The 26,795-nt window shown below is 37.9% G+C and overlaps 1 protein-coding gene across 19 annotated transcripts in view; it reads right to left on the bottom strand.

The window, feature by feature from the left end:
- Nucleotides 1–26,795, bottom strand: part of PARD3 (par-3 family cell polarity regulator) — a 518,486-nt gene that overhangs the window by 142,481 nt on the left and 349,210 nt on the right. For 16 of the 19 annotated variants that reach the window (XM_046679514.1, XM_046679504.1, XM_046679509.1 and 13 more), the window contains 2 exons: nt 14,292–14,402; nt 2,287–2,529 (listed from right to left, as the gene is read on the bottom strand). In XM_046679514.1, coding sequence (XP_046535470.1) covers nt 2,287–2,529; nt 14,292–14,402 — 354 coding nt within the window. The remainder of the gene's footprint in view (nt 1–2,286; nt 2,530–14,291; nt 14,403–26,795) is intronic. The other 3 variants (XM_046679519.1, XM_046679511.1, XM_046679516.1) reach the window with 1 other exon arrangement.

Raw genomic sequence — 26,795 nt, 5'->3', positions numbered from 1 at the left:
CTCTTGAGTTGGAAGGTCTTAGAAATTCTCTAGTCTAATGACACCTTGGGGGCACTATAACGTCCCCCACAGATGGCTGTCCAGTCTGTGCTTTAGTGAGGCTGAGAGGGGCTTTTGAACACAGCGATGTCTACCATGTGATTTTGAGCAGTTCACTGCTTGGTGTGACTCGTCCCCATGACGAAAGTCTCCTTTGGAATGTTTTGCTGAGTGGGTTTTGGATGGAAATTAGTTAGGAGGCTGCGTTTCAGTGTGAGGTCAGCATGATGCAGAGCAGAGACTGCAGCCAAAGATGCTGGAGCCCAGTAGCAGACAGGGCTCTGAGTACATAAGCCCTTTTGAAAGTTTGCAGAAATCTTCAGGAGACGGTTAGACTCTTCTAGGGCACTGGGGTTTAAAGCAACAGATTCTGGACCTCGGGACCTGGAGAGGGCCCTCTGACTCTCATCCCACACGTCAGGTGGGACTCCTGAGGTCTGTGAACAAACACTACAAGCACATCCACTACTTTTTGGATTTTCAAACTAGATGTGGAAGGTAGCAAAAATGATTAATGTTTTTATCAATGATCAGTAACATGGTAACTAACTTTCTTTTAGGTCTTCCAAAAGTTTCTAACTTGCAAATCCAGTGTTTCTGCTGCCGTTTCTCCCAAGAAAACACTTTCAATGGGACATTCATTGCCTTCAAATGCTATTTCACCTTCCATAAGCAGCTTTCACAAGCACAGAAAAACCAAGAAGTTTTTTAAGAAAATGTCACTGTCACTGATAATAGCCTTCTTTGAATCCTGACACATCTGTGTTGGTTAATAAGCACCTGGAACCTGCTTGGTGGTCATACCCAAGCTGTTGAAATAAACCATAAGCCTCCTATGTTAACCTACGTCACTCACTCATTATAGTCAACATCAAACAGATTTTCATAAAACAATAAAGAAAACCAAAAACTCAACAAAAACCAAAAAAAAAAAAAGAAAAAGGAAGAACAGAACAATAACCTGACTGGAGTTTTACCTTAAGAACTGCTTCTCCTTTTGCTACTCTTTAAAATGCTTCCTTCTGGGTTTACCTGAGCGCTACCTGTTGCACTTGCAAACCTCTATTAAAAATGGCTGGAAGTAAATAACTGAAACAGGGACTGCTTGCCAAGCGCAGCAGCCAAATCACACATGGGTGCTATGGGTGAAATAGTCACAATGCCTTTCTAGTCTCACTGAGTTCTCGACGCGCAGTACCAGGGACCAGCAGCACCACCGGGGGACCTGGAGCTTGTTAGTCCACCCCAGGCCCACTGAATCAAAATGCTCTGGAAAGGTCAGTCAGTGTGTGTCTTAAGAAGTCCCCCAGGGGATACGGATGCATGCTAAAGCTTGAGAACCGCTAGTTGTAAGTGAAACCTGCTATTTTTAATGTTCAAAACCTAGCTCCCCTATAACGCAATGATTCTAAGAAACCATTACAGGACGTGATGGGATTAGCGTATTGTTTAGCACAATAATGTGCATATGTTTCAAATAAAAAGAAATGAGTATTATTTTCTTCATGAACTAAACTTTATATGGTGTCTGAATATATAAATAGAGGGGTGGAAAAAGATCTGCTTTTAAATTGTTTCGGTTAAAATTTGAAACAAATATATAGCCATTAAAAAACACAGCAAAAAAAAATATATAGCCATATAGTCAGTTAAAATCTGCAAGAAATATGTAGCCATTAACATGGAGTCAACATTGCAGTCCTGTGTGCCATACTGATAAACACAATCAGACCTGTGGTCTGTGGCTACTAACAAGCCATCTGAAGACCAGCTATACTGTACATCTCGTTCGCTAATTCTTTCATCATATAAAATCACGTCAGCAAAAAAAAGTGGCCCTCTAAATAAATCACAATTGGGATAAATCATGTCATTCCTCATCTATTTAATCACCACAACTAGAGGCTCTCCCAGCAATAAAAGGAAATATGGCTTAAGTAGAAGAGCCATAATTTCAAGTTTGCTTTTTATTTGAGTTATAAACTAAAGGTTAGTTCTCCAGTCTGAAACCATTTTAAGAACAAGATGAAATACGTTGGAATAATTAGAAAAGCTATCAAAACCTCTGCCGCTCCTTCCATTAGGATTCGATTTGTGTAAACTCAATACTTTTAGACACAACGGCTTTTTAACAGCCATTAATAAAAGGCAGTTCTGGTTTGAGATCTGATGAGCAATCTACTCCCTTGTCAAAAACTATACAAAAGTTGATTTGGAAGCAATACCCTGATTGCTCCTGGAGCCTACCCGTCTGCAGGTGAAGGTTTGGAATTCCGCGGCTTCTTCACTTGGGCATACAAAGCATCCATCATATGTCCTTCTCTTGGGCTCTGCGGTCTGGCGCTGAGAGCCATGGAACCTTCATAGGAAGAAATTCCCCCGTACACCAGCTCATCATCACAGCCAAATGTTCGATGAAAATCTTGGATTTCAGCATAGTCACGCTCTCGAGCTTGTCGCTCTCTAAATTCTCGAGTTTTGGCTTGAATCCTGTAAAATCAGAGCAAAGTTGACACAAGAGAAACCATGCCTTTTCTAAGAACTGCATATAGAAACATTCATCAAAATATGTTATAAAATAAATACATTTTATTTCATGCAGCTATAAGATCATGGATGGTATAAATAATGCTATATTCATTTTAGATTGTCAAGATAATGTCATGGAAGCTCAAAAGTAATCATTTGAGATAGCTCTTGTTCATGACAATAAGCTATGGTCATAATTTACATCTTAAGTTAAATTGTCACTTATCAACTAGCTTTAAAAGTTCACCAGGAACAGGTAGGCATCCACTTGGGTTTTACTCATGACTTTTTTTCAGGCAGAGAGTGATCTTTTAAAAAGTTACACACACACACACATGCACATACTATATACGTATACATTTTTGTGTGGGTGCATAATGTATATATCTTACTCATTATAAATATACCATACACATTCAACATACTAGGAAGCTTAAACATGATTCTACATCATAATTCTTTATTAATGGCAAAAAAAGTTCTCAGTTTAATGATACTTTGATTTTACGTGATAACCCAGGACTGGCAAATCCTGAGATTAAGGACAAGAAGGCACGTGTCCAACCAAATTCTGAAATAAAACTCGCCTGCTTCATAACAAGAAACAAATCTTAACCACTTTTTCTGAAGATATGCTTAAATATTTCCTAAGATTTTATCAAGCTACTTGGTACAAAGCCCTCTGACTGTAAGATTTCATTTATACAACATTCTCAAAACGACAAATTATAGACGTGGTAAACAGATTAGCAATTGCTGGAGATTAGCTATGGTGGGAGCAGAGGGGTGGGTATGACTATAGAGAACTAGCATGAGCAAGACGTCTGTGATGGAAGAGTTCTGGTCTTTGACTGGAGTGGTGGTTACAGGAGTCTGCACATGTGATAAGATGACAGAGAACTATAGACACACATGGTACCAACGTCAATTTCCTTATTTTCGTATTATATTATAGTCACGGAAGTTGTAACTGTTAGGGCAAATCGGATGAAGGATACACAAGACCTCTCTGTACCATCTTTGCAACTTCCTGTAAGTCTAAAATTATCTCAAAATAAAAAGTTGGTTCTTTTTTAAGCCAGAAAATTGTCACATAGCATTGCAAGCTAAATTTGCGTATTTTTCCTTACATCTAGCTAATCACCACCATGCCAGTCTTGTTTTCCAAATTTTGGACCTACCACATCGCATTTCTCCAGTTTCCCTTATTTCCCAGCTATAAAATAGAAGTACTTAAAATCACCCAGATCAGTGTTTCTCAACAGAGGTCTAGTTACACTTGAGAATTTTTTTTTAATTCAATCAAAAGGCTTTATTCCTTATATAAACCAACCCTTAACAAAAATAGTTAATAACATGAAAGCCACATGATCGCCCCTCCACTGAAGTCCTGGCAAGGAGACACAGATACACAAGGAGGAGAGGCCACAGCACAGCTCAAATGCATGGCCTGGATGGAGGATATCTGCAAGGCAAGGGTAGGGGCTGGCAGCCAGAGATGGCAGAGGGTTCCTGAGGCCCGGGATCGGGCCCCGACAGCAGAGCTAAGGCAGGGGCCCAGCTCCCCTTGGGCCCAGGTGACGTGGTGGGCGAGTTTATTGTTGTATAGGACTTCTCGCACAACTGGTTCCAGCCACATATCATCAAGCAGTGTCTCCAGCCATTGAGGCAACCAAAAGTGCTTCACATATTCCTAAAACCTCCCAAGAACATTGGAAAGTAAGAAATTTTTATCAGCAGAGTCTTAGAGTATAATAAATATAAGTCCCACAGACAGACTACTCATAAGAGACACCACAACTAAAAGTCTAATATCAAATTTGGCTAAATTTATAATAATTTTTTATTATAGTCGCTGATTTATTTAGGAGAAATTATGACAGTCAAGAATGACATTATAAAGGCTGATTACCACTAAATACTGAATATCCACAATGAAAAGTTCATATAAGCTGAGAAAATTTCATTCTTTGCACCATACTGTCTTTTTGACTCTGTATTCAGCCAGAAAAAGTACAGAAAAAGGGAAATTAACTTCTTTCTTCAACTCAATGGGATATTAATTTGAGGCTCAATTATGATAACTTATCTGACAACCCACTTTGCTAACATATTCGGTCATCATGAGACAATCATCTAATCACAGGTAATATCCAGGGTGACTGTGCATTCACATAAGTCTTGAGGTTTGGGAACCTGAAGAAATTTGGAGGGCTACAATAGAAATAAAGCCAAAAGTTCTGAATTTGGAGAGTCTCCTGAAATCAAAGGGAGTGACTTAGATTGGTCTATAAATGAGTGCACCCTACAGTATTCAAACCTCAATTCATTAAAAGTGAAAATAATCCAGCCTAATTATGTTGGAAAGTGCAGCCCCAATAAAGAAGGAAGTCATCAGAAAAAGAAAATACAGGGGCCAGCCCTGTGGCCTAGTGGTTAAGTTTGGCATGCTCCACTTTGGCGCCTGGGTTCGGTTCCTGGGCACAGACCTACATCACTCATTGGTGGCCATGCTGGGGTGACAACCCACATAGAAAATAGAGGAAGACTGGCAGGGAAGTTAGCTCAGGGTGAATCTTCCTCAGCAAAAAAAAAGAAAAAGAAAGTACAAACATTCTCTTCTCAACGGAGGCATGAATCTAAACCTAAATAATCTCCCCAAACTTCTTGCACATCAATTTTATTATATTATTGATGAGTCTTGGATTTGAATGTTCTTTTATTCCAAATCACACAGAAACTAATATTCACTAGGGATCAATTTCTAACAAATCAATTGCTCAGGAGAAATGCTCAGCAGCATGAGGTACTATTCATAAGTTCTCAATCGCTTTCTTCTATCCAAATTTGTATATTATTACTAAATGCCACTAATCATTGAATCCAACCAACACTACAGTCACATCTATAGTACTGTCTAAAAGCGCTGATTTTTTTCCAAGCTTCAAAAACATAAGAAATTATACTTTTATTCTTTATCTTGTCATCACAGATAAATTTATCCCCAAAGTTATGAAAGCTATTCTCACCCCTCTTTCCACCGTGGCGGCTCAAACCATGATGAAAACCTTAGAATAAAGCAACAGCATACCTGTGGCTGACAAAGGTGGGACTAGTGCCACAAAAGCCTAAAGAATCTGGTTACCAGCTGAACCAATGTGCATTTTAAAGTTCATTCTAGAAAGTAATGACAATGAAGCTTGCTGTACAAATGGCCATAAATTAGATTTTAAAAACTGGGAATGCTCTGTGGTCTTTGCGAATTTTAGTGACAATTCACAATCAAATAAACAAGACATAAATGATTTTCTTTACTATAAATTTTTGTACTTGAGTGTCTTATTTATATAAAGTGAGAAAAGGCACTTTGCAACAGAACCAAAAGGTTATATTTACATGTTCTATATTTTCATTCTTTGTGGAGAAACTTATTTCAGAAAAGAAATATTTGGCTTAGGAGAGAAAATATTTTTGGTGTCCTAATAAAAATAGCATAGTTTCTTACGGAAACTTACAAAAAAGATAGTGAATATCTTTCAGTTGAGCCCTTAATGATTCCAGATGGTCAATGCTATAAAAGGACACCCCCTCTATTCTTTTATTGTGACCCTGAGGTCACAAATTGTCTCTAAGATGTAAGAGTCATTCGTTTGTCTGAACAGTCAGGTTGTTGTTTAGCATTTTCCATCCCATTTGTCTCAAGCCAAACCTCAGCAATGACAGAAGTAACTGATTAGCCCAAAACTTAGCAAAAGAAATAAATGTCTATTGCTTTAAGCATTTCAAAAGTCCTTCCTAGTTATAAACAAGAGAACTATCCTGAGGTTTAAATGATCACAGACAGCTATACCTACTGACATTGATGGGCAATATTATCAAGCACTATTTCCCTAGCCTTGAAATGTACAAAAAAAATTGAAACAACAGTTAAAACTTTTATTGAGACTTTTTAAAAAGTTGGTAAAGAATTTATCATTTCAATTTGTATGTTCAAACATAAATATTCACACCTTTCTTCTCTGTTAAAAAAAAGTCTTTTTCATTATGATAATGAAATTGCCTTGAACCTGCATAGAAAATAATACACAAAATAATGTAATATACTAAATAAAGTAATAAGGTTAATTTCTTTCCTGCTGTCACTAAATTCATGCTAACAGTCTCTCTTCAGCTTGACATCAATTAATGATTTTAATTCCAGACTCTTGTCACAGTGTTCACCACTCTCTTCTCTAATTAAAATGGATGATGCAGGATGAAGATGAAACACACAAGACTTCTATTCTCGTAACATTTCTATTCGGTAGGATTTTTGCTTTTACAATAAATGGCTTTTAGCACTAATTGCGGTAGAGTAAGATGAAAATAACTTTTTTATGGCTATGAAGTATAGTCTTTATATATCCAGAAAAGGTACAAGTCATGAAAATCACACTGAGTGACCGGGCCCTCGCAATGAAGAATCAAGGGCGTGCTTCAACTGCTCAGTTATCTCCCCAATACCTCTGCCTCCAGAGCTATGAAGCTTCCACACACGAAACGAGCAATGGTGCGTTTGTTCAAAAGACTCCCAGAAACAGAAACGGAACTTTAATGGTTTTAATTTTCTTTTAAAAAGGTTTAGGTCTACAGAAGACAGACTACACTAATATTAATTTAACCAAAAAGATTAAGTCAATTTCAGATTGCTACATATTAGTTGTTAGCCATCTTCAAGACAATGTTTCAGATCCTGGATAAACTCTTTTGGGGAATATTTCACCCCCAAATTATTGCACTGCCATCCAGAAACCTAATTCTGGGAACAAAGTTCCCAGATCTTATCCCAATATTCTTCCCTCTCTCTAAAAACCAGTTATTACAGAAACTCATCAAATAAAATCTAAATTCATGGCAGAATGAAATTTAACCTACAAGACAACTGGAATGAATGGTTCAATTTAATAGCAGTCTGTGATCAATTGACTGAATGCTTTATTTACCCCTCAAAACACCAGCACATCTCAGACTTCAGATACACTGTGGCTCAGCTCATCAATCCTTTAGCTTACCTGCTAGGTAAATCTAACAACTGCCACCTACCCATAAGTCAGCTGCCCATGTGGTGTCCATGCTGAATTCCCAAATGAGGGACAATATTCCATGAGATTTCTTACTTTGAAAACAGTCACAATTTTAAGGGCGATTTTAATATCTTTGTAATATTTGGGTAAAAGTTGATTGAGATGAAAGCCTTCCATATTCTAAATGAGTCCTGAAAAACTATTCCTCAAACAGGAACAATGGTTTTGAAGGTACATTTCCAATTCAAAGGAAGAAGAGAAGTTGCTGAAATCCGTAATGGTACCTTAGAATAGGTGGGAGGAAAAGTTAAATTTCATCCCCTCATGCCAAAATGAGTGATACTAGTTTTAACATATGAAACGGCTAAAAGTTGCAAAAGTCATAAAAGGAAAGCATTCATGGAGATACTACTAACCACTGATACAATGACAATTTTTAAGGAAGCTAAGCAGTTAAAAGAATGTCCACGCCCCATGGGCCCTGAGTGTGGATGTAGAATTTCTCCACTTTGCTAAATATGTAAGTTCTTGGGAACTAGACCAGGACCCCAAATTACCATCTCTATAAAGTGTTCATTATTAACTAGCCCCACCCACCTCTCCCCTTCCCAAAGCTCTGCAGTCACCTATTTTCACAGTTGATTATATTGTCTTATATTAATTTTCTAATGTTAATACCTTAAAATCTTGTCTCCCTCTTAACAAAGGTAAAGGATCTTTGAAAGAGGGAACAACATCATCATAATAATAAAAAATGTTATACTATCATATTGTGTACTTAATATACTATAAAGAACACAAATTTCTCTTTTACACTAATAAAACGCTACAATAATATTTCACTAACCAAAAACACACACACTCACTCACACACACACTCTGATATTCACTCACTCACTCACATTGCATTTGGGCTTTTTTTTTTTTTTTTAAAGATTTTATTTTTTTCCCTTTTCTCCCCAAAGCCCTCCAGTACATAGTTGTATATTCTTCGTTGTGGGTCCTTCTAGTTGTGGCATGTGGGACGCTGCCTCAGCGTGGTCCGATGAGCAGTGCCATGTCCGCGCCCAGGATTCGAACCAACGAAACACTGGGCCACCTGCAGCGGAGCGCGAGAACTTAACCACTCGGCCACGGGGCCAGCCCCAGGGCTTTTTTTTTTTTTTGAGGAAGATTAGCCCTGAGCTAACTACTGCCAGTCCCCCTCCTTTTGCTGAGGAAGACTGGCCCTGAGCTAACATCGTGCCCATCTTCCTCTACTTTATATGCCTACCACAGCATGGCGTGCCAAGCAGTGCCACGTCCGCACCCGGGATCCGAACCAGTGAACCCCGGGCCGCTGAGAAGCAGAAGGTGCGAACTTAACCACTGCGCCACCGGGCCGGCCCCACATTTGGGCTTTTACAAGAATCAGAGCATCTACAATTTTTTCCAGCTCAAAGAGATATGCTACAATGCCAAATACACCCAACACAGCTCTCATGAAAAACAGAACTGCATTCTCCTACTTCAGTTACAGACTGTCAGCACAATCAGCTCCAAATATCTACATGCCCAAGGCTTAACCTGCCCAAGCATCAGTCTAAGTGGTGAACTTCCATAAAGCAAGTTAATAGACTCTTAAATATTTTTGTTCACCTGTACGATAAATATATTTAAAGAAATGGGTGATGAAACTAATCTCATTAACTAGAGTTGACTTTTCTGAAGGATTCAAGAGGTCAGAGAAAATATGAAAAACTCTGCTACAGGATAGAGACATATATATTTTCCATCAAAAGGTTAATTTTTAAAAGTCAAGCTTTGTTTGAATGACACTATGTGACCTCAATGCAAAGGTTATCCAGGTTATCCAGGTTATCGGGCTTATCCGGGTTCTCATGTCAGAATTCTGAGAACCTGAACACTAAGTTTTAAGCCAAATGAGTGAAAACTCTTTTTCTCTTCTTTCTTTCAGATGCACAGGGAATGACGCATCTATTATTGCTATATAGATTGCTCCTCCTGTAATTTCTCTCTTTATTCATATACTTCAAACAAGCTTTACTACTACATTATAAGACATATAATAAAACGATTAATTTCTGCATAAAGTAAACAAACATATATCAGCTGCTGAAAAGGATGTTACCAACTAAGACCACAAAAAAGTTTATCGAAATTTCAAGTAATTACTCAAAGTAGACAATGGGAACAGTTGGTAAAATCAAAAGGAGAAACACCAGTGAATGGCAACCATACGCAGAAATGCCACAAAAACTTGCAAAATGACGCACCACGAACTGGTCGTGTACCACCTACAGACACACACAGTTCAATGGCCTACTACTGAAAACACAAAGCTTTGAAGGGTGACTATCACCTTGAATAATGGAACGTTCCAAGGCATATATTTCCTTAGCAGATTTAAGAATACCCTTTGAATACTGGGAGAATTTCATAAGAAATTCATTAACTTATTCATGTACCCACTACACGCATTCAGTCCCCTTGAAAATTCTTCCAAGCATAACCTACTATGTAGGTATAGATAATAATAACATAATCGGTATCTTTTGCTGAGTAACTACAAAATGCGGCCAGTTAATATTATAAATCTCCTTTAATAGACTGAATAACATATGCGGTAGATATTATTTGATAGTTAGGGAATTTGGCCAGGTAGTACAACTAATAGTTTATCTTTCAAACCTTCTTTCCTTCTTTCTGTCCTTCTTTCTCATCCATCCATCTGTTCATATACACTTGACCTTGTTCCAGAAAACATTTACCATGATTTTCTGAGAATGTATCAAAATGCAAAACAAATCAAAATGAAAATAGATGCTAACTTTTAAAAATACGTATGTGTGGAAATACGTATTTTATAGGAAAAAAAATTAGAACAGCACAGACCACCATGTTTACAGTGGCAATATTACAAATAAATTTTTGTTTTCCTATTTTAATTTTATGGGTTTTTTTTCCAAATTTTCTGTAGATTTAGAATTAGAATAAATTTAGAATTAGCCTTTAAAAGTTTTATGTTTTAAACAGGTGAGAAATGTGGGAAAGAGAAAATGGAATAGGAATAAGATTCCTAAGCACACAAAACAGAAACCATATAGTAGAGGCAGGTTATGACACTGGCTCTAAACCTGCTCATGGCCCTAGAAACTGATCGACTGATTTCTACAGCCAGTGAGGTGAGTAAGGGGGTGGATATGGTTGAACCAGGAGCCAATGGTCTTTGCTTGCCATCAGTATTTCTCAAATGACTGAATTCTGAGAGATGTTAGTATTTTATGAAAAATAAAAAATGAAAGAGATGTTCTGTGAATAAATAAGTGAGGACATGATGAGTCTCTATTCTTATCTTGGTGACGCACGAGGTACTTTAACATAATTAGGGTTTTGAGAAATGATGGAGTAAAGAAACACGCATAAATTGGGTCATCCAAGTGTTTCTCAGAAATATTTGCATGTGGAACTCTTCTTCTACTGCTGAACACTGTTTGGGAAACCCCACATCCCACTGTTTATATACCAACCATTAAGACATAAACAAGGATATCACCAGGGCAGAAACACAGTAGAAAGCCAAAACATTACTTCTGACTCTTGGTCAACAGAGAAATCCATCAGTGTGCCTCCTGATGGAAGCTAACTGGACCTGCAGTTACATAGATCACTTAATTGAAGGTGTTCTCTTTAGGGTAAGGAAAGAGCCCAATCCTTTCATATAGCGGAAATGAGCCAACAGGGGCTGTGTTCCTAGGCACGCCTGAAAGAGAAACCAGTAAAAGGCAGCAAGCGCTAAATTCACACCTCAACTCCAAATACCAATTGCTTTGCCTAGCCTCCTCGCCTCTCCCCAGTGTGGTCAACAGCATCTCTGAAAGGCTTTGGGAGCTAGGTTCTGAGCTCAGAGCTAGAGGTCACAATAGCACAACCCAGGACCGGCTGACTTCACCCTTGGTGTCATCCCCAGACTCCCCACTTCTCAAGAAGAGACCTGAGGCCAGCAGGCTCAAGTCTGTGGCAGGGCAGGGCTAGTGGAGCCAGAAGACAGACCACCGAAGCCATCTTCCTCATCCATTTCTCATGTGTGGAGACCCCGCCCCCCCACAATGGTAGCAAGTGGAAGGAAAGGGGGGAAAGTTAACAAGAAGTCAAGTTTAATCTCAGAAGAACCTAATTTACTTTCACTATCTAAATAGATCTTAACATGCAAGGGAAAACATTTTAAATTATACTCATTGCTCTTTCCATTTTTTGATATTTATATCTTGAGTAACACTCAGACTTCACGGATGTGTATGGACAAAAAGATTTTGGTATGTGGACACATCATAACTAATAACTAAGGAATGTCAAGTTTTCTATTTTTATATAGAATCAGCCAAAATACTTTTCAGAACTCAAATAGCTACAGTGGTAAATAATGTTATAGGAGATGCTTCACGACTAATGAGCAGGGAAGTAAACACTGTCATGAGAACATAAGCAGTGGGTTCTTTATTTTTATCTATCCTCCAATCAAATTCTTCCCAGAGAAGTCGCAGTTTCCATTCTAAAAACGAGCCTTACCATTGCCAACAGACAGAATAGAAAGCAGGACATACAAGAGAAGGCTTGCTCTACCAAAATAACAAACATGCAACACGGTCCATTATATAATTCAATAAGTCTCATGCATTCACATGCTCTATTACAAGATCCACAAGTTTAAATAAAACATACTTGCAAAAATTGTTATTGAAATACAAAGTCAGAGTATAATAGTTTTTCTAAATTATGAAGCTAATTGATTTTTTTAATGGATCATTCACTTGTTCCTTGACCCTAAAAGATTTTTAGTCTAGGCCTCCTGTACATTGTAAATTCATTATGACCAACCTAGTTCCCAGAAGTATTGCATCATTAGAGGTACAAAAATGGAGATTAAAAGCCAAACTGAGAAGCGAACTGTTCGTTACGCAAATTAGTAATACAGTGAAACCATTATGTAAAAATTATTGTTTGGCTCGAAATATTTGACTATGCATTATAGAAGTATTTTGGAAAATGTTGAGAATTCTGCACTGAAACACAGCAGTCATTTTAAACTGCAAAGAAGGAATACTTAGAATATGAAAAGTGATACAGGATTAATGAAGCCCCTTTAGCTGGCATCAAGATAGGGGAAAGGTACAATATTTCTTTCTATTGCTCAGATTGCTCTCTAACTAAATCGCATATTTACCTGTGGATAAACCTGAGTTCACCCATTTACCTGGTATACACTCTTCCTTGAGGGACTAAAGAAAGTCCTTTAGGATAAAAAGTTATACTACTGAGCAATTAAATGGCATACCACACTCACTAAGGAACTCTGTGCACCCTGGCCTAAAAATACTGATTTAGTAATAAGTTTGGGGATCCCAAAATTGGTAAGGATTAGAGAGAATCCTAGAAAGCAAGAGAGATGGAATGATTTTTAAAAAATAAAAACTGGAGAAGAACTAGAAGACTAAACCCAGATTTTCATCATAAATTAAAAGTCCATATTTTTCCCACTTACGTATTTTATACTCTGAAAAGCTAGAGAGAATCAGAGTAAGCATACTGCAAAGGCAGAGACATATTAGATGAACGGAAATATGTCCAAACAATCACTTTTAAAGCAAGCTGTTGTGGGATACTCTTTCTAGTTCTTTCATTTACTGATAAGACTGAAAGTGCCCGACTCTAGAATTGTGGTAAGAAGAGTAGACTTGGTCTTAAAGATGCTGGGCTATCATCCTAGTTATGGACTAGGCTAGGGTTACATTGAGCTTTATAACCTCGACCAAGGCTCAAGAAACTCACTCAAACTCCAGATTATTCAAAGCAAAACAGGCACCGTAGCTCTTGCTGTGGCAGCTCTGAAATGAAATCTGATGATACAGAGGAGCTCGCTGAGCCTGTAAACTCCAATAATGAAAGTGTGAGACGGCTCTCGCATCCTCAGGGAGCATAACCAGAACAATTCTAATCACGGTTTTCAAGCGTCTGCTTAAAGTAACTCTTCATTCATTTCATTGGTCTTTGGGTTCTTGACATGGAAAGATTCAACAATAGATAATCTTTGTACAAGAGATGGAATAAAATTTAAGTAGAAATGACACAAAATGTGAAGATAGTGAAACAGAAGGGAAAAAAGAAATAAACATCAGGTATGAAAGGAAAACAACGTAGTAAAAAACTAACAGCCCCACCAATTCTTATTTTAATCAAAATATTCTAATTGAGACGTAAAAATTCAAATAGCTTTATTTCCAGATGAGCATTTCTTAAAAGTTGTGATAATATACCACATACTCATAGATGAATGAGACAGAATTTTAAATATTTCTTTGTGATTTTAAAAGTGATCATAAATTCAGTATTAACAGTTATTTATTCATCTAACATGTCCTACTATCTTCCTTGCAAAGATTTTAACTAAAACCATTAAAGTTCACTTTAATACCTCAAATAAATGTGAGTTTCTTCCTTTTAATCTTTCTTTACATTATATTCACCCCACAACCATCAGTATTTGGAATGACACAGAAAAAATAACCAATCGAATGCAAATTCTTTACGTTAAAAAAAAAAGTAGAAAGAAAAAAGAAGAACCTCTGTCTTGTGAGGGTTAATCAAATAACTGAAGTCTACCTCTCCTGCTCCTGCTTCATTCGTATTCTCTCCTCTTCTGACGTGAGGGAGTCCTGTATTTTTATTTTACCCGTTTTCTCAATCTTGTCATCTTTTCGATGTTTGCCAAACCTGTTGATAACAAAAAATTCTAACTTGTCAATATATACAAAATGAGTTTTCCTTCTTTTGTGATAAAGACACGTGTACTCAATGAAATGTGGGCTTCCTCAAAATGAGAGCCAAAAATGCCTCCTGCAGTTCACTAGAGTTTTGCCTGGTATTAATATTTCAATGAGCTTACTTTATTCATTTTTAATTAGAACTTTCCAGAGAAAACTCTTTTTGGAAAATGACCTCAATATCCATTTTTCTTTTGACAAAACAAAAATAAATAATAACAACAAAAACCTTGCAGTTCATCCTTATTAAACAATTAATAAACGTACAGGACTGAGTGCCGAAGACTTCAGATGCCAGAGGATAAAAATCTGCATTGAAGTTGGTTTTTCTTAGGACTAAAGAATGATAATCCAAAATCATTTATTTAATAATCTCTCCAAAACAACTACTCTTTATTTTCACTGTCAGGTTTATTGGAAACATTCATCATAGTTTAAAAACTGACAAACAAAACCATGTTTGAAAGGTTTAAAGTACAAAAGATAATTTACACTGCTATGATACTTTGAGCTTATTAAATTGAAAGCTTTAAGGCATTCTCATCAAATATTATTCCTACATCTGATGAAAAGCAGTTGCCGAATGCTTGGAAATCTATATCTGATCAAAAACAAGCACAAGACACAAACGAATAATTCAAAAATAGTCCGCAAAAATGCCTACAGATGGGTACTGAACTCCAGGCTCTCTAACAAAACACTAACATTATTCTCTTTTGGCATCCAAAATATCTGAGAAACCTCAGACTTGGTATCAGTTATTTTTCTTGCTCTGTTACTTTTCTCTATAAAAGACCACGTTGCCTGGAATGTCTGGGCTACATACCCTCAAACAATATTCATCTGTAGTGATTTGGTCACCAGATGTTTCAAAAAAGAAATCTTTTACAGACAGTTACTCAACTCAGCATTCATAAATATACAAAACATATTAACCACTCCTTTCTGAGGACAAAGTAGGAATCTGGCTTATGGTGACAACCATACTGAAAAAGAGGGGGGCACAGGTGGAGGACCAACGTTGATATGAAAGACAAAAAACTGTTTCAGGTAATGGCTTGGTTGGTAGCATAGGTCATTCTTTCATTAATACGAATCTTACGTCAAATACTGGTCTACACCTGAAGTGTATGTGGGAACATCTCCTGTGTTAACTAAAGTGACACTATGTTGCAAGGGGGCTTATAAATACGGAGAAAAAGCATTCTTAAATGTTCAAATAGAGAAAAGTTAAAATACCACCACCACTATTCCTTCAAAAATTATGTATATTACTAGATAGCAGTCTAGACTGGCTGTAAAGTTAGCATCTGTACAAATCTATCCTTAGAACTTAATCCTATCTGGAAATTGGAAGACCATTGCAATCGCACAAGAGAAAAAAGAAAAAAGAAGAATCCCCAAGAACATAAGTCCAGAATCTGACCACTTCTCACAAGGGATAAAATATATACGAGTCTTTTAAAACTAATAAATACAAAGCATTAAAAAGAAAAGACTTTCATTTATTTTTGTCAACATACCAATAATGCCTAAGAATTAAGCATAATGATTGACTTTATGGAATGAACGAATGAAAGAGCAAACATAAAAAACTGATACTAGGAGCCAACATCTAAAACATAATGTTCATTCCTTCTACAGAAATATTATCGATAAGGAGTTCTGGGGAGAGGAGAGTGCTAGACAATCCAGATTAACTTAAGTGTCATCAGCCCATAGACAGCATTTAAAGTCCATCTGATTTCCCATCCTGAAAATTCTGCAACACTGAGGCATCTGGAAATATAAAATGTATTCAATTCTAACTTCAAGAAAAGTATAAGTTCAAGTCTTAATATGTGTTATTTACTTATAATTTGGTACTCTTAAAGGCAAATCATTTTAACCATTTAGTTTTTCAGTTCATAAATGTCCTTCCAATGATACAAAGCTGCCATATTCATCTGTTTTGTTTGTTTTTAAAGACGGCTGTTCTGGTTGACATTCTAGGTTACATCCATTCGACCCTGTATGATATTTGAGAAAGACTACACAATGACACAAGACATGTTGTCTGTCTGTACCAAAAGGCACAGTTTAATCCTATAGGAAGATCATATGTATCTGCCCTTTGAGTTAATAACAGGGAAAAATTGAGATCGGTTGATTTTTTCCATGTTTTAAAATAGTTTAGATATTTTCAGCCCCAAACGTAACCTTGAATTTAATTAGCTATGTTAAAATCTTTTTTAAAAAGGTCTTGGTCCTACTTTGTGAAGAAACTTTTAGTTTTATTTCTCAGTCCACCACTTTCAGCTTTTTACCTTAAGTACATGAATAAAAGGAAAAAAAAAAAAGAGTAAACCCTGACTCATACTGAAGAGCTGTATTTTCTCTCATTGTATTTGGTATCAAAATATTTTTTCCTAGACCACTCCCTAATCTTCAGAATATACTATTTTATTATTTGTAAATATATTATCAAACTTATAATACATTTTCCTTTTTAAATTATAGACTCAAGATTAACGCATGAAACAGTAAAGAAATCCTAGATAAAACGTTGATAGGTTGGCATTCGGACATTTCTCTTTTTTTTTTTGGAAGATTAGCCCTGAGCTAACTGCTGCCAATCCTCCTCTTTTGGCTGAGGAAGACTGGCCCTGAGCTAACATCCATGCCTATCTTCCTTCACGTTATATGTGGGACGCCTACCACAGCATGGCGTGCCAAGCAGTGCCATGTCCCCACCCGGGATCCGAACCGGTGAACCCCGGGCCACTGAAGCGGAACGTGCGAACTTAACTGTGGCGCCACCGGGCTGGCCCTGGACATTTCTCTTAATGTCTGCTTTAGTTAATAAATTATGTGATTACTTTAAAGCATACTAAAAATCACAGCATTTTACTTTATAATTGGGGTAAAAATGAATCCCTCTGCTGTAATTTTTTGACAGAGCGAAATAAAGACTGTAAGTAAAAAAAAGTATACCAACCCTTCCAGAACATAAAAAGAAAAGAAAGTAACTATACCCTCATCCACTCTAATTGCCCATATATTCTAGTGTCCTTCTTAGTTTATAGTTGCTTAATTCTTCCTGAAAAGCAGGGGAGGTCACTGAAAAATTTCAGCTACCCATGTACTTGCAAAGTCAGTTTCATTACTGAAATCAGTAATCGACCTACGAAGATAATCATTTAATGGCGAGATGCTTAAAAACTTGGAAGACATCAATTACATTTATTTTATTATCTTTTAAAAGCCACAGATGAATTTCAAATGGGTCTTCAAAGGAACAGTGCAGCTGAAAAAAATATTGCACCAATAGTATATCCAGGAAGCAAACCCATTCTCAGCAGAGAATCAGTGTGATGAACTGCCTTCTGACTAACCCATACACATGTTCAAAAAGAAAAATCCACCACCCAGTGGGTGTGACACTGAAATAGAAAGTGGTCGCCTACCCCACCATCTTGGGAAGAGTTTACTAGTCATATCATAGTCACAACATAGAAGACTGACCTTTTTATTGGTGAGGAAGATTGGCCCTGAGTTAACATCTGTGCCCATCTTCCTCTATTTTGTATGTGGGACACTGCCACAGCCTGGCTTGATGAGCAGTGTGTAGCTCTGCACCCGGGATCTGAACCCGCCAACCATGGGCCACTGAAGCGGGGCACTTGAACTCAACTACCATGCCACCAGACCAGTCCCTGACCCTTTTTCCAAAATAGAGATTTAAAAAACAGCTTGAGAAAAAAATGATAAGGAAGAGAAAAGTTGCTTTAGAGGAACTGCTGCGTGGAGAGAGAAGGTACACTGAGAAAAATGCCAACACACCACTGGAGACTTTCCAGAAAGAAGAGTGGCTGAGCCTTGACGTATCCGAGTAGAATTGACTGTAACATTCCTTAAACATATGGCTTTCTCCATAAAGGATAGAGCAATGCTTTCACCCCGCTCAAGTAATCTCAAGTAACTTGCTCAATGGGTCTTACTACGACGCGTTACAAATGAGCTCACTGCCGTCTGCCAGATGAGCCGTACACATCCCCACGGTAAAGAACGATGGCAAACATGCACTTGCCAATGAACGGGGAAAGCAAAAGGCAAACAAACCAACAAAAACAAAGAACTGCAACCAAATTCTATTGTTTTCATATAGAAAGAACTGTCGCTAACAATTATTGATAAGAGAATCATGCTATTAAATTATCATTTGGAGTTTTAGTAAATTCATGTAATTCTCTCTGCAGTATAAATTACATTGAAATAGTTTACTATATTTTATACTGCTACTAAAATTAGAGATCGCTAGAAAATGACGCTAAATGCTAACACGCTGCCTCCTGCTGTAAATAAAATAAAAACATAATTGGTTTTGTAATAAAAGGGCTTTTCCTCATACCAGACTTAAAAATATGATACAGGAAGAAGTCTTAAAAATCTGCTGCCATATTTTAAAAAAGATGAACAGAATATCCAGAACCAATTACCTTGTAAGCTTTGAGGAATCATTTTTACAATAAGATTTTCTTCAAAAAAACCTCACTGAAATGTCACCTAGAAATCTGGTATTTCTCACTGCTAATTACTAAGGTCCTCATGTCTAAGGAGGGCTTTGTTACAATACTTGTCTTACTATTTATTCTAAGAAACGTGTAGGTTAAATGATACAGCTCGGCTGAATAAGAGAAGTGAAAATGGGTCAAACTCGAGCTCAGTGTCAGCTGCCGCAGCCCCGTGTCCTCCCAACGCTGACGCCCGCCCTGCGGTGGTCAGCACAACCATCTAACTCAACGCTCAGCCCTGCACGTTGCCCCTCGTTTCTACATATTCGCACCATCACAGGGTTCAATCACTCCCTTTCTCCAGGAATTCGTTATCTCTTCCTGGAATCTTCCAGTTGCTTGTGGTGGACACGTGTTTGTACAGCCACTGTGCAACCTGTCTTTGATCACCGCCTGTTGTGATAATGCTGTCATTTGCCCTAAAGATCCCTGAGACATAGCAGCTGCCCAATGAATCAGGTTCAAGGTTCTGTACAGCAAAATCTCATACCCCGTATGGTGTCATTCCTGTGTCCCCACCCAGTTCTCTGCATGCCTCGAGAACACACTGTTTACTCAAATCAAAGCAGTATTGTGAGCTTTTAACATCATTCCTACAGTCCTTCGAGTTATAGTTTTCCTAAATGGTTTTTGATTCAAGTTTCTCTAGAAAATCTTTTTCAATGGACTCTGATACAATCTTTTCCCACATTCCTGGTGTGAGCATTGACTTCCCTCAACTGATCACGCTGGTCTCTAACACAATTATGAGCTTATTTTTGCCATAAAGCCCTAAAAGTTGACTGCTCTGAATTTTATCGGAAGGAACGAAATTCTAGCCGCATATCTTTGTAGATTGTTCTATTGCACTCTTGTCCATGTATGAAGGGATATATGTCCATGTTTCTAAAAATCAAAGTCTAGAGACCAGTAACCTCGTCCAATGTCTTTGAGACACAAGGAAATTGAGGCCCAGAAGGCATGCAGAGCTGCCCAAAGTCACACTGTCAGCTAAACAGAGTTCAGGTCACCTCATGGCTAGCTTAAGACGTCTCAGTGGATCTGAACTTGGATATGCCCAGAGAATATGAAATTCCCAGACCTATGAGGTTCTCTTTCAGTAAATCCTAAGTGAGACATATAAGTGAGCATCTGTTGAATGCTCTTTTCATGATTTAATTACATTTAACTAGAATTTATTGAGTTCTTACTATGTCCTTTCTCTCACTGATTCCCACAACCAGCATGTAAGCTGGGTGTTACCATTCTCCCGTTGGAGGGAAAGCTCAGCAAGCACAGGAGGATTTAATGATTGAACAAGTTAAAGAGCAAGTAAGCAGCAAAACCAGAATTCAGACCCAAGATGCTTTCTACCACAGCCAGTCACCTCAAAAGCCCTAGGAACCAAAGACAGTCACTCTATGCTTTTATACTGAGAACAGCTGGTTAAAACATCTTTACTGAAATAAATTTTGTGTCACCTGCAGCAATGAGGTCCCAGAGACATTGTTCCTGAATGGAACTAGTCTATGTAGAACAGGAACCTGGAGGCAAGGTCAAGAAGTGATCCCAACCATTGGAAAGGATCATAAAAACTGTCCACATACCCATACCTAGGACACCGCCAATATTTCTAAATGCAATAATACTCCAAATGTCAAAATTGTCTGTACTGACATATGCAAATACTGCCAGGCAATAGAGAAGCATGTTGAATTGCCCAAACCCAATCAGAGGGTAAAATAGCAAGAATTCACTGTATGCATTTATCTTTTATAATGATGCACTCATGGTTTCTGGCACTATGCTTTTGCACCTCAGCTTCCATTTTACAAATGAGAAAGACAAAAAAAATAAGTCACTTCTGATATGTCCTTCCCATACAGGCTCTTACATATTTTAGTGACATTTTAAGCAGTTGCTACCATGACAGCGTCCTGATTTGCTCAGCAGTAGATTGTGGCAATGCTGGGTGAATCAGGGAAGAGACGGCTGATTATGAAAAGCAGAAAGCTCCTATTTAGGCAAAAAAACATCTTGGTAATCAACAATGATGAGAAGTGAGCCTTAGGAAAGGGTACATGACAACTAGATGGTGCTTCTATAAAATGGGAGGCAGCTTCCAGTTGGTGGAGTTGAGCAGCGGTTCTCTTTAAGGGAAATTCACAAACTTGAGAATCTTTATTTGATTGTGTACAGTGTTCATCAGTGCTAGTCTGATTAGATTTAATAAACTAAATTTGCGTTGCTTGGCATACAGAGAAAAGAAGTGACTTTTTTTTTTTAAGGAAAAAATAGCTTCTACTTAACCAAGCTAGAACAGCCTTTAGACATGCAACGGACCCTTAATGGACAACGCATCCTTCTCAGGACTCCCATCCAACGTCATTGGAAGTGCACTCCTCCCCCTGGCATAGTTGTATCCATCAAGGATGCAACGATATGCCTAGCAACCTGACAATTCAGGAGTCCTAGAAGGATATGGAACAAGGAAATATTAAAACAACAATTAAGAAATTATACCCCACACATTATCAATTTTGACTTTACAAGAACCACTGTAAATTCCAAAGATCTAAAAACAAACAAACAAAAAAAACCCCAAAAAACACAAAAGAATAAAAAGGCTGTGAGATCCAGATATAAAGACTTAAGAATGAAGCCAATACAATAATCCTTCAAAATACAAGATAAATACATAAATAACTCTGAAATAATATTTACATTCTATACTTAGAGCCATTCAAGTCAAATGATGGAAGATGAGTGGAAGTATATCTTAATTATGACATTAAAAAGCTTTTCAGGCGCCAGCTGGTTCATAGACCACATGACATATTTTCTGTAGCAAATAAATTCCCTCTTTGTAAAAAGGGGTCAATTAGTAATGACTGTTCCATACAGGATTTTTATAGGGTGTGATATACCTTATTTTTTTCAGAACATACCCACACAGGGACTCAAACTACACTAACCCCATAATGCCCAACACGCACATGCAAATAACATGCACAGTATATTTTTTGTTTCCTCTTTCATTACATTGACTTTATAATAAATAGTATACATATTATTATACATAAAATATATATAGATACACAAACACGCACACTTAAAGTAAAAACAGCACATAATTCTGATTTTTCTAAATGCTTAATTTAGCATTGAAATCTGCCATGTCCACTTAAAATGATTTTGAGAGTGCCTGTCACACAGCTACTTCCCTGCTCCTTTCTCCACTACCATCCTCCTAATTCTTGCACTGTTCCTTTTAATGCTTTATTGTTTCATAATACAATACTACAAATTGCAAATTACATTTGGCTCAAGGAGTGATTATGAAAAATACGATCACTGCTGCCTTTGCTCGAATAACTCTGATAATAATGAGAGTGATTGAGCCCTAAGCAGTCCCAGCGATGAGAAGGGTCAATTTGAACATTTCTATTAAGCATCTTTTGTTAAACCCAACACTTTGCCAGGTCAGAGGCAAATAATCATACCTTCCATCTGGTTACCATGGTTTTCCTTTTCCTAAAGGATCAGAACAATTTAGTAAGTGGTACGGCCCCAAAGGCAGTCCCCATAAGAAATGCTAGTGAGACTCAAGTCAAAAAACACATCTATTCAAAAGGGCACTTGAAAGAATAAAAAGCAAAAGGTAGAATGATATTTTATTACACACCTTTCTTCTATTAGGACAAAGAATCAGCAGTATTTAGTAACAAAGATAATCCTAACAATTTCTGTTACTATCAGCCTATCTGATACTCAAATCAGCATCCAGGTTGCAAATGCTTATGAGTTAATGCAAACAGCATACACGATTTCAGGGTATCTTTTTTGAGTTAGAAATATTCACCCTCAATTACATATGCATTGAGATTCAAATTTAACATCTTAACTACTGACAGGAGAGCCCTAGTTACAGGCACAGCTGAAACACCTTCAAGTAAGTTATCCTTATATGTTTATGGAGCAGATGAAAGTGACCAAACAAGACAGATAACATGGTCACTGAAGTCTGGGGGAGGGAGGGGGACAGACTTTCCGTGTGGCTCCTGGAAACTTTGACAGATTAAAAGTTCCCCAAAGATCTCATTATCTGTAAAGTTAAGGTGTCAGTCAGCACTTTTTTCTGTCGATGATAGGAAACAATTTCTGTTGATTCACATTTCTTAGAGAATGCTCTCTACAGAGTAAATTAAGAAGCATAGATTTTCATTTTTTATCTTTCCGTTGATTTGCATATTCAGATCTAACATTAAGGGGCTGACATGCTTTTTAAGGCCCAGTAGTGGGCTCTGCGGGCAAAGCGCCGAGAGCTGGAGACCACACCTAATTCTTAGAACAGGGCAGAGCAAGCAGATCCCCAGGGAGGCAGCCAGCTCCCCAGGCCTCTATGCCAACACCCACTGTCTACCTGAGTCACACCACCCTCTTAAAGAAGAAGGGACTAGAGGTCACATATTTGGTTAAAGTCAGTCTTGCAGGACACCCGGGTGCTGGCGAGTTTAACCCACACAGAAGATAATCATGTGACATCAAAGAATGGCAATGGCTCTTTTCCAGAAAAGATTCTTTACTCTTTTGTGCTGCAGTGTCACTCTACCAGGGTGCACAGCACTGCATATTCTTTATGACTCAACCATGGTTAAGAACCAGCTGGTAACTAGGATCTGAAATTTTGGAATGGTTTCAGCGATGGAGTGACAAGAGCTTAGAACGAGGAGAGGTTCAGCATCTCATCTTGAATCAGCACGCCCTCATATGAAGGGGAACAAGAAATTCGACAAATGGCAAACCACCACATTTTTCTTATTTGACTAAACAGTTCAACAAGCGTTCACAGGCAGAACTTGTTGATTTGTGCTGAGGCCCGGAGTTCCTCTCATCCCCACTTGTTTCTGTCTCCTAAGCACTGTCACGTCTGCACAGCCTGCTGTGTGGTCTGAGGCTCCACACAAGCCAAGAGCAGAACTTCATACGAGTGTACCGTGTTTGTCCAATAAATCGTCCTGGAACCGGAGCCAATGCCACTAATATCAGTTGAAATTCCCAAGCCTCCCGGGTTACGGTTGCGTTTATAGGATATCATTATGCTGCTTTTTCTTGGCTGAAGTTTGAAACTGTCTGATCTAAACCAGTGTGTGTAATTATGGTGGATTAGCAAACCTCACTTCATGGAGGACAGTAATATATATATATTTATAATACATATATTTTTATGCCCAGTATAGAAATAACCCATACATCTTTTTTAGCAAATGCACTCAGAATATCTATCTAGAATCTGATGAAGGAATAATTATTCTAAGGGGAGAAAAGCTCATGAGATAAGAACTTAACGTGAACTGACAGATGTACAGCACCTTCGAATTTCAAAAGCTTTCTATACACACTTTTTCATTTAGTTCTTAAAACGAAATGTGAAGAAAGTAGAGATGAGGATGCGAGGCTGACGGGTTAAGCGCCGTGGGTGGCGGAGCTGGGTTGGCAAGAGAGGGCTTGGACCCTGAACCCTAAATGCCTTCCACTGCCGGACACTCTTCTCCCTCTTAGACTGACCTCACTTAGGTTCTTCATGTTACTTCACATGGCCACTCCACGGCAGGTGCTGCTGGTCGCCTACCCAAAATCCATTCTCCTCTTCCTCCTCAGTGCTACCCTGACTTGGTAGGGAGAGGAAATATTCCTAGTAGATAAAACTACTTGCCCCAGCCTCCTTTGAAAACAGGAACAGAAGACAATAGAAGACAGTAGTTAAGAGCACAAACATTGGGGCCGGATTCCTGGGTCAAAGTCCAGCTTTGCCTCTTAGTATCTATGTGATGCACAGCCATGTGACTCCCTATGCTGGACAATCCACTTAACCACTTTGCACCTCAGTCTCATCTTTGATAAAATGCAACCACCCTCATAGGTTTATTTTGAGAATTAAATGAATTATACATTCACTGTGGCACATATAAGCACTCAATAAATATTGAATTTTTTATTATCATTATTATTCCTCATTTCTGGCTCATAGAAATTGATGATGGGACTTCTGGCAAAGATCCTTAGAAAGAGGGCTGACTCCACTAGAAGTTGCCTTTTCCCCTTCCTGTTTCTTCCTCCTTAGAATTCTAAGATGGCTAGAGCTGTAACCAGGAAGTGACAGTGAGGATAGAAATACATGCTAAGACACTAATGTTCATAGTGGCATTATTCACCACAGCCAAAAGGAGGAATTAAATTAAATGTCCATTGATGGATGAATGGATAAAACAAGATATGGTATATACATACAATGGAGTATTATTCAGCCTTAAAAGGGAAGGAAATTCTGACATTTACCACAACATGGATGAACCTTGAGGACATTATGCTAAGCGGAATAAGCCAATGACAAAAAGATAAATACTGTATGATTCCACTTATATGAAGTACCTAGAGTAGTCAAATTCTGAGCGACAGCAAGCAGAATGGTGGTTGCTAGGGATGGGGAGGGGGAAATGGGTTTAGTGTTTAAAGGGTAGAGAGTTTCAGCTCCACAAAATGAAAAGATTCTGGAGATGGATGGTGGCGATGGCTGCACAAACGTGTGAATGTACTAACGCCACTGAATAGTACACTTAAAAATGATTAAGATGGCAAATGTTATGCGTATCTTGCCAAAATTAAAAAAAATAAAGAAATACGCATTAAGGATGGCTAAATAAAAAGGAGGTAGTAACACTCCTGACACTGGGGCCACCGCACAAGCCCTGACTGCCAATCTCCAGACTTCTTTTAAACTAGAGAAAAGTAAGCCCTGTCTTCTTTAAACCACAGTTACAACCAAAACAATTTCTCACAGATTTTTAAATCATGAGGATAAGAAGGAGTGTTTCCTTTCATGTATTTGGCTTCCCAGAGAAAAGGAGAATATATTCTTTGTAACATCTTTGTAAAGGATCCCATCTTTCAATACCTCAGTGGTTCAGTCTTACTAATTAGTTCCAGCAACTAATTTTCCCCTCAAGATGCTACCCTCAAAGTCAACCCACGGTGGCCAACAGCCTTCCAAGAGTTTAAGAGCAGAACTAATTGAGACAACTGAAAATAACCACCAAAAAGAAGCCCCATCTATTCAGGCCAACGCTGCCGTTCCAGCTGACAAAGACTTTCAGTAAGAAAACAGCATTCCGTGACTCAGAAATGATTTTCATTTTCTCCTCATTGTTTCCGATGCTATTTGGGTACTCTCCAGTGGGTGAGCAGAGACGGCTTCATATACTTTCTATTATTTTGGCTGTTAATAACTGTTTCTCTCTAATTAGATGGTGCCTATCAGCTGCTTGTACACAGAAAGTAGAGGACACTTCTAAAAGAAAATGTCCTTTTCCATTGCTGACCAGACTAACTGGAAATAGTATGAAAATTCTCCTTTAGTGAATTACATAACTTCTACCTCACCAGAAAAAGTGTTCAAAAAAGTTTTGTCAGACTAAACAGCCATAAGTATTCTCTGAGAGTAAAAATATAGAACTTTGACAATAAAGATGTTAAGTCTCGTATGGATGAAACTATATTTAAATATGGGACCTTGCCAAAAGAGTTTCACAGGAAAAATGTTATATGAATTTTTTCTATTTGTTCACTAAAATTCAGAAGGTGGATCTAAAATCTTAGTAGTAAGCCATTTAAAGATTGTAATGGTATCTAACTAGGACCAAGAAATAGGTAACTAGGTACATTTTCTACTTTTTTAAAAACTAATACTTAGTTTACAATATTTTATTATTGAAAATATAAAAGAAACCAAAATTGTATCACAGTAGGAAAAG

This window comes from Equus quagga, chromosome 12 (assembly GCF_021613505.1).
Source record: "Equus quagga isolate Etosha38 chromosome 12, UCLA_HA_Equagga_1.0, whole genome shotgun sequence".
Classification (NCBI taxonomy): Eukaryota; Metazoa; Chordata; class Mammalia; order Perissodactyla; family Equidae; genus Equus; species Equus quagga.
The sequence above is the reverse complement of the archived record's forward strand: the minus strand, read 5'-3'. Positions and strand labels throughout refer to the sequence as shown.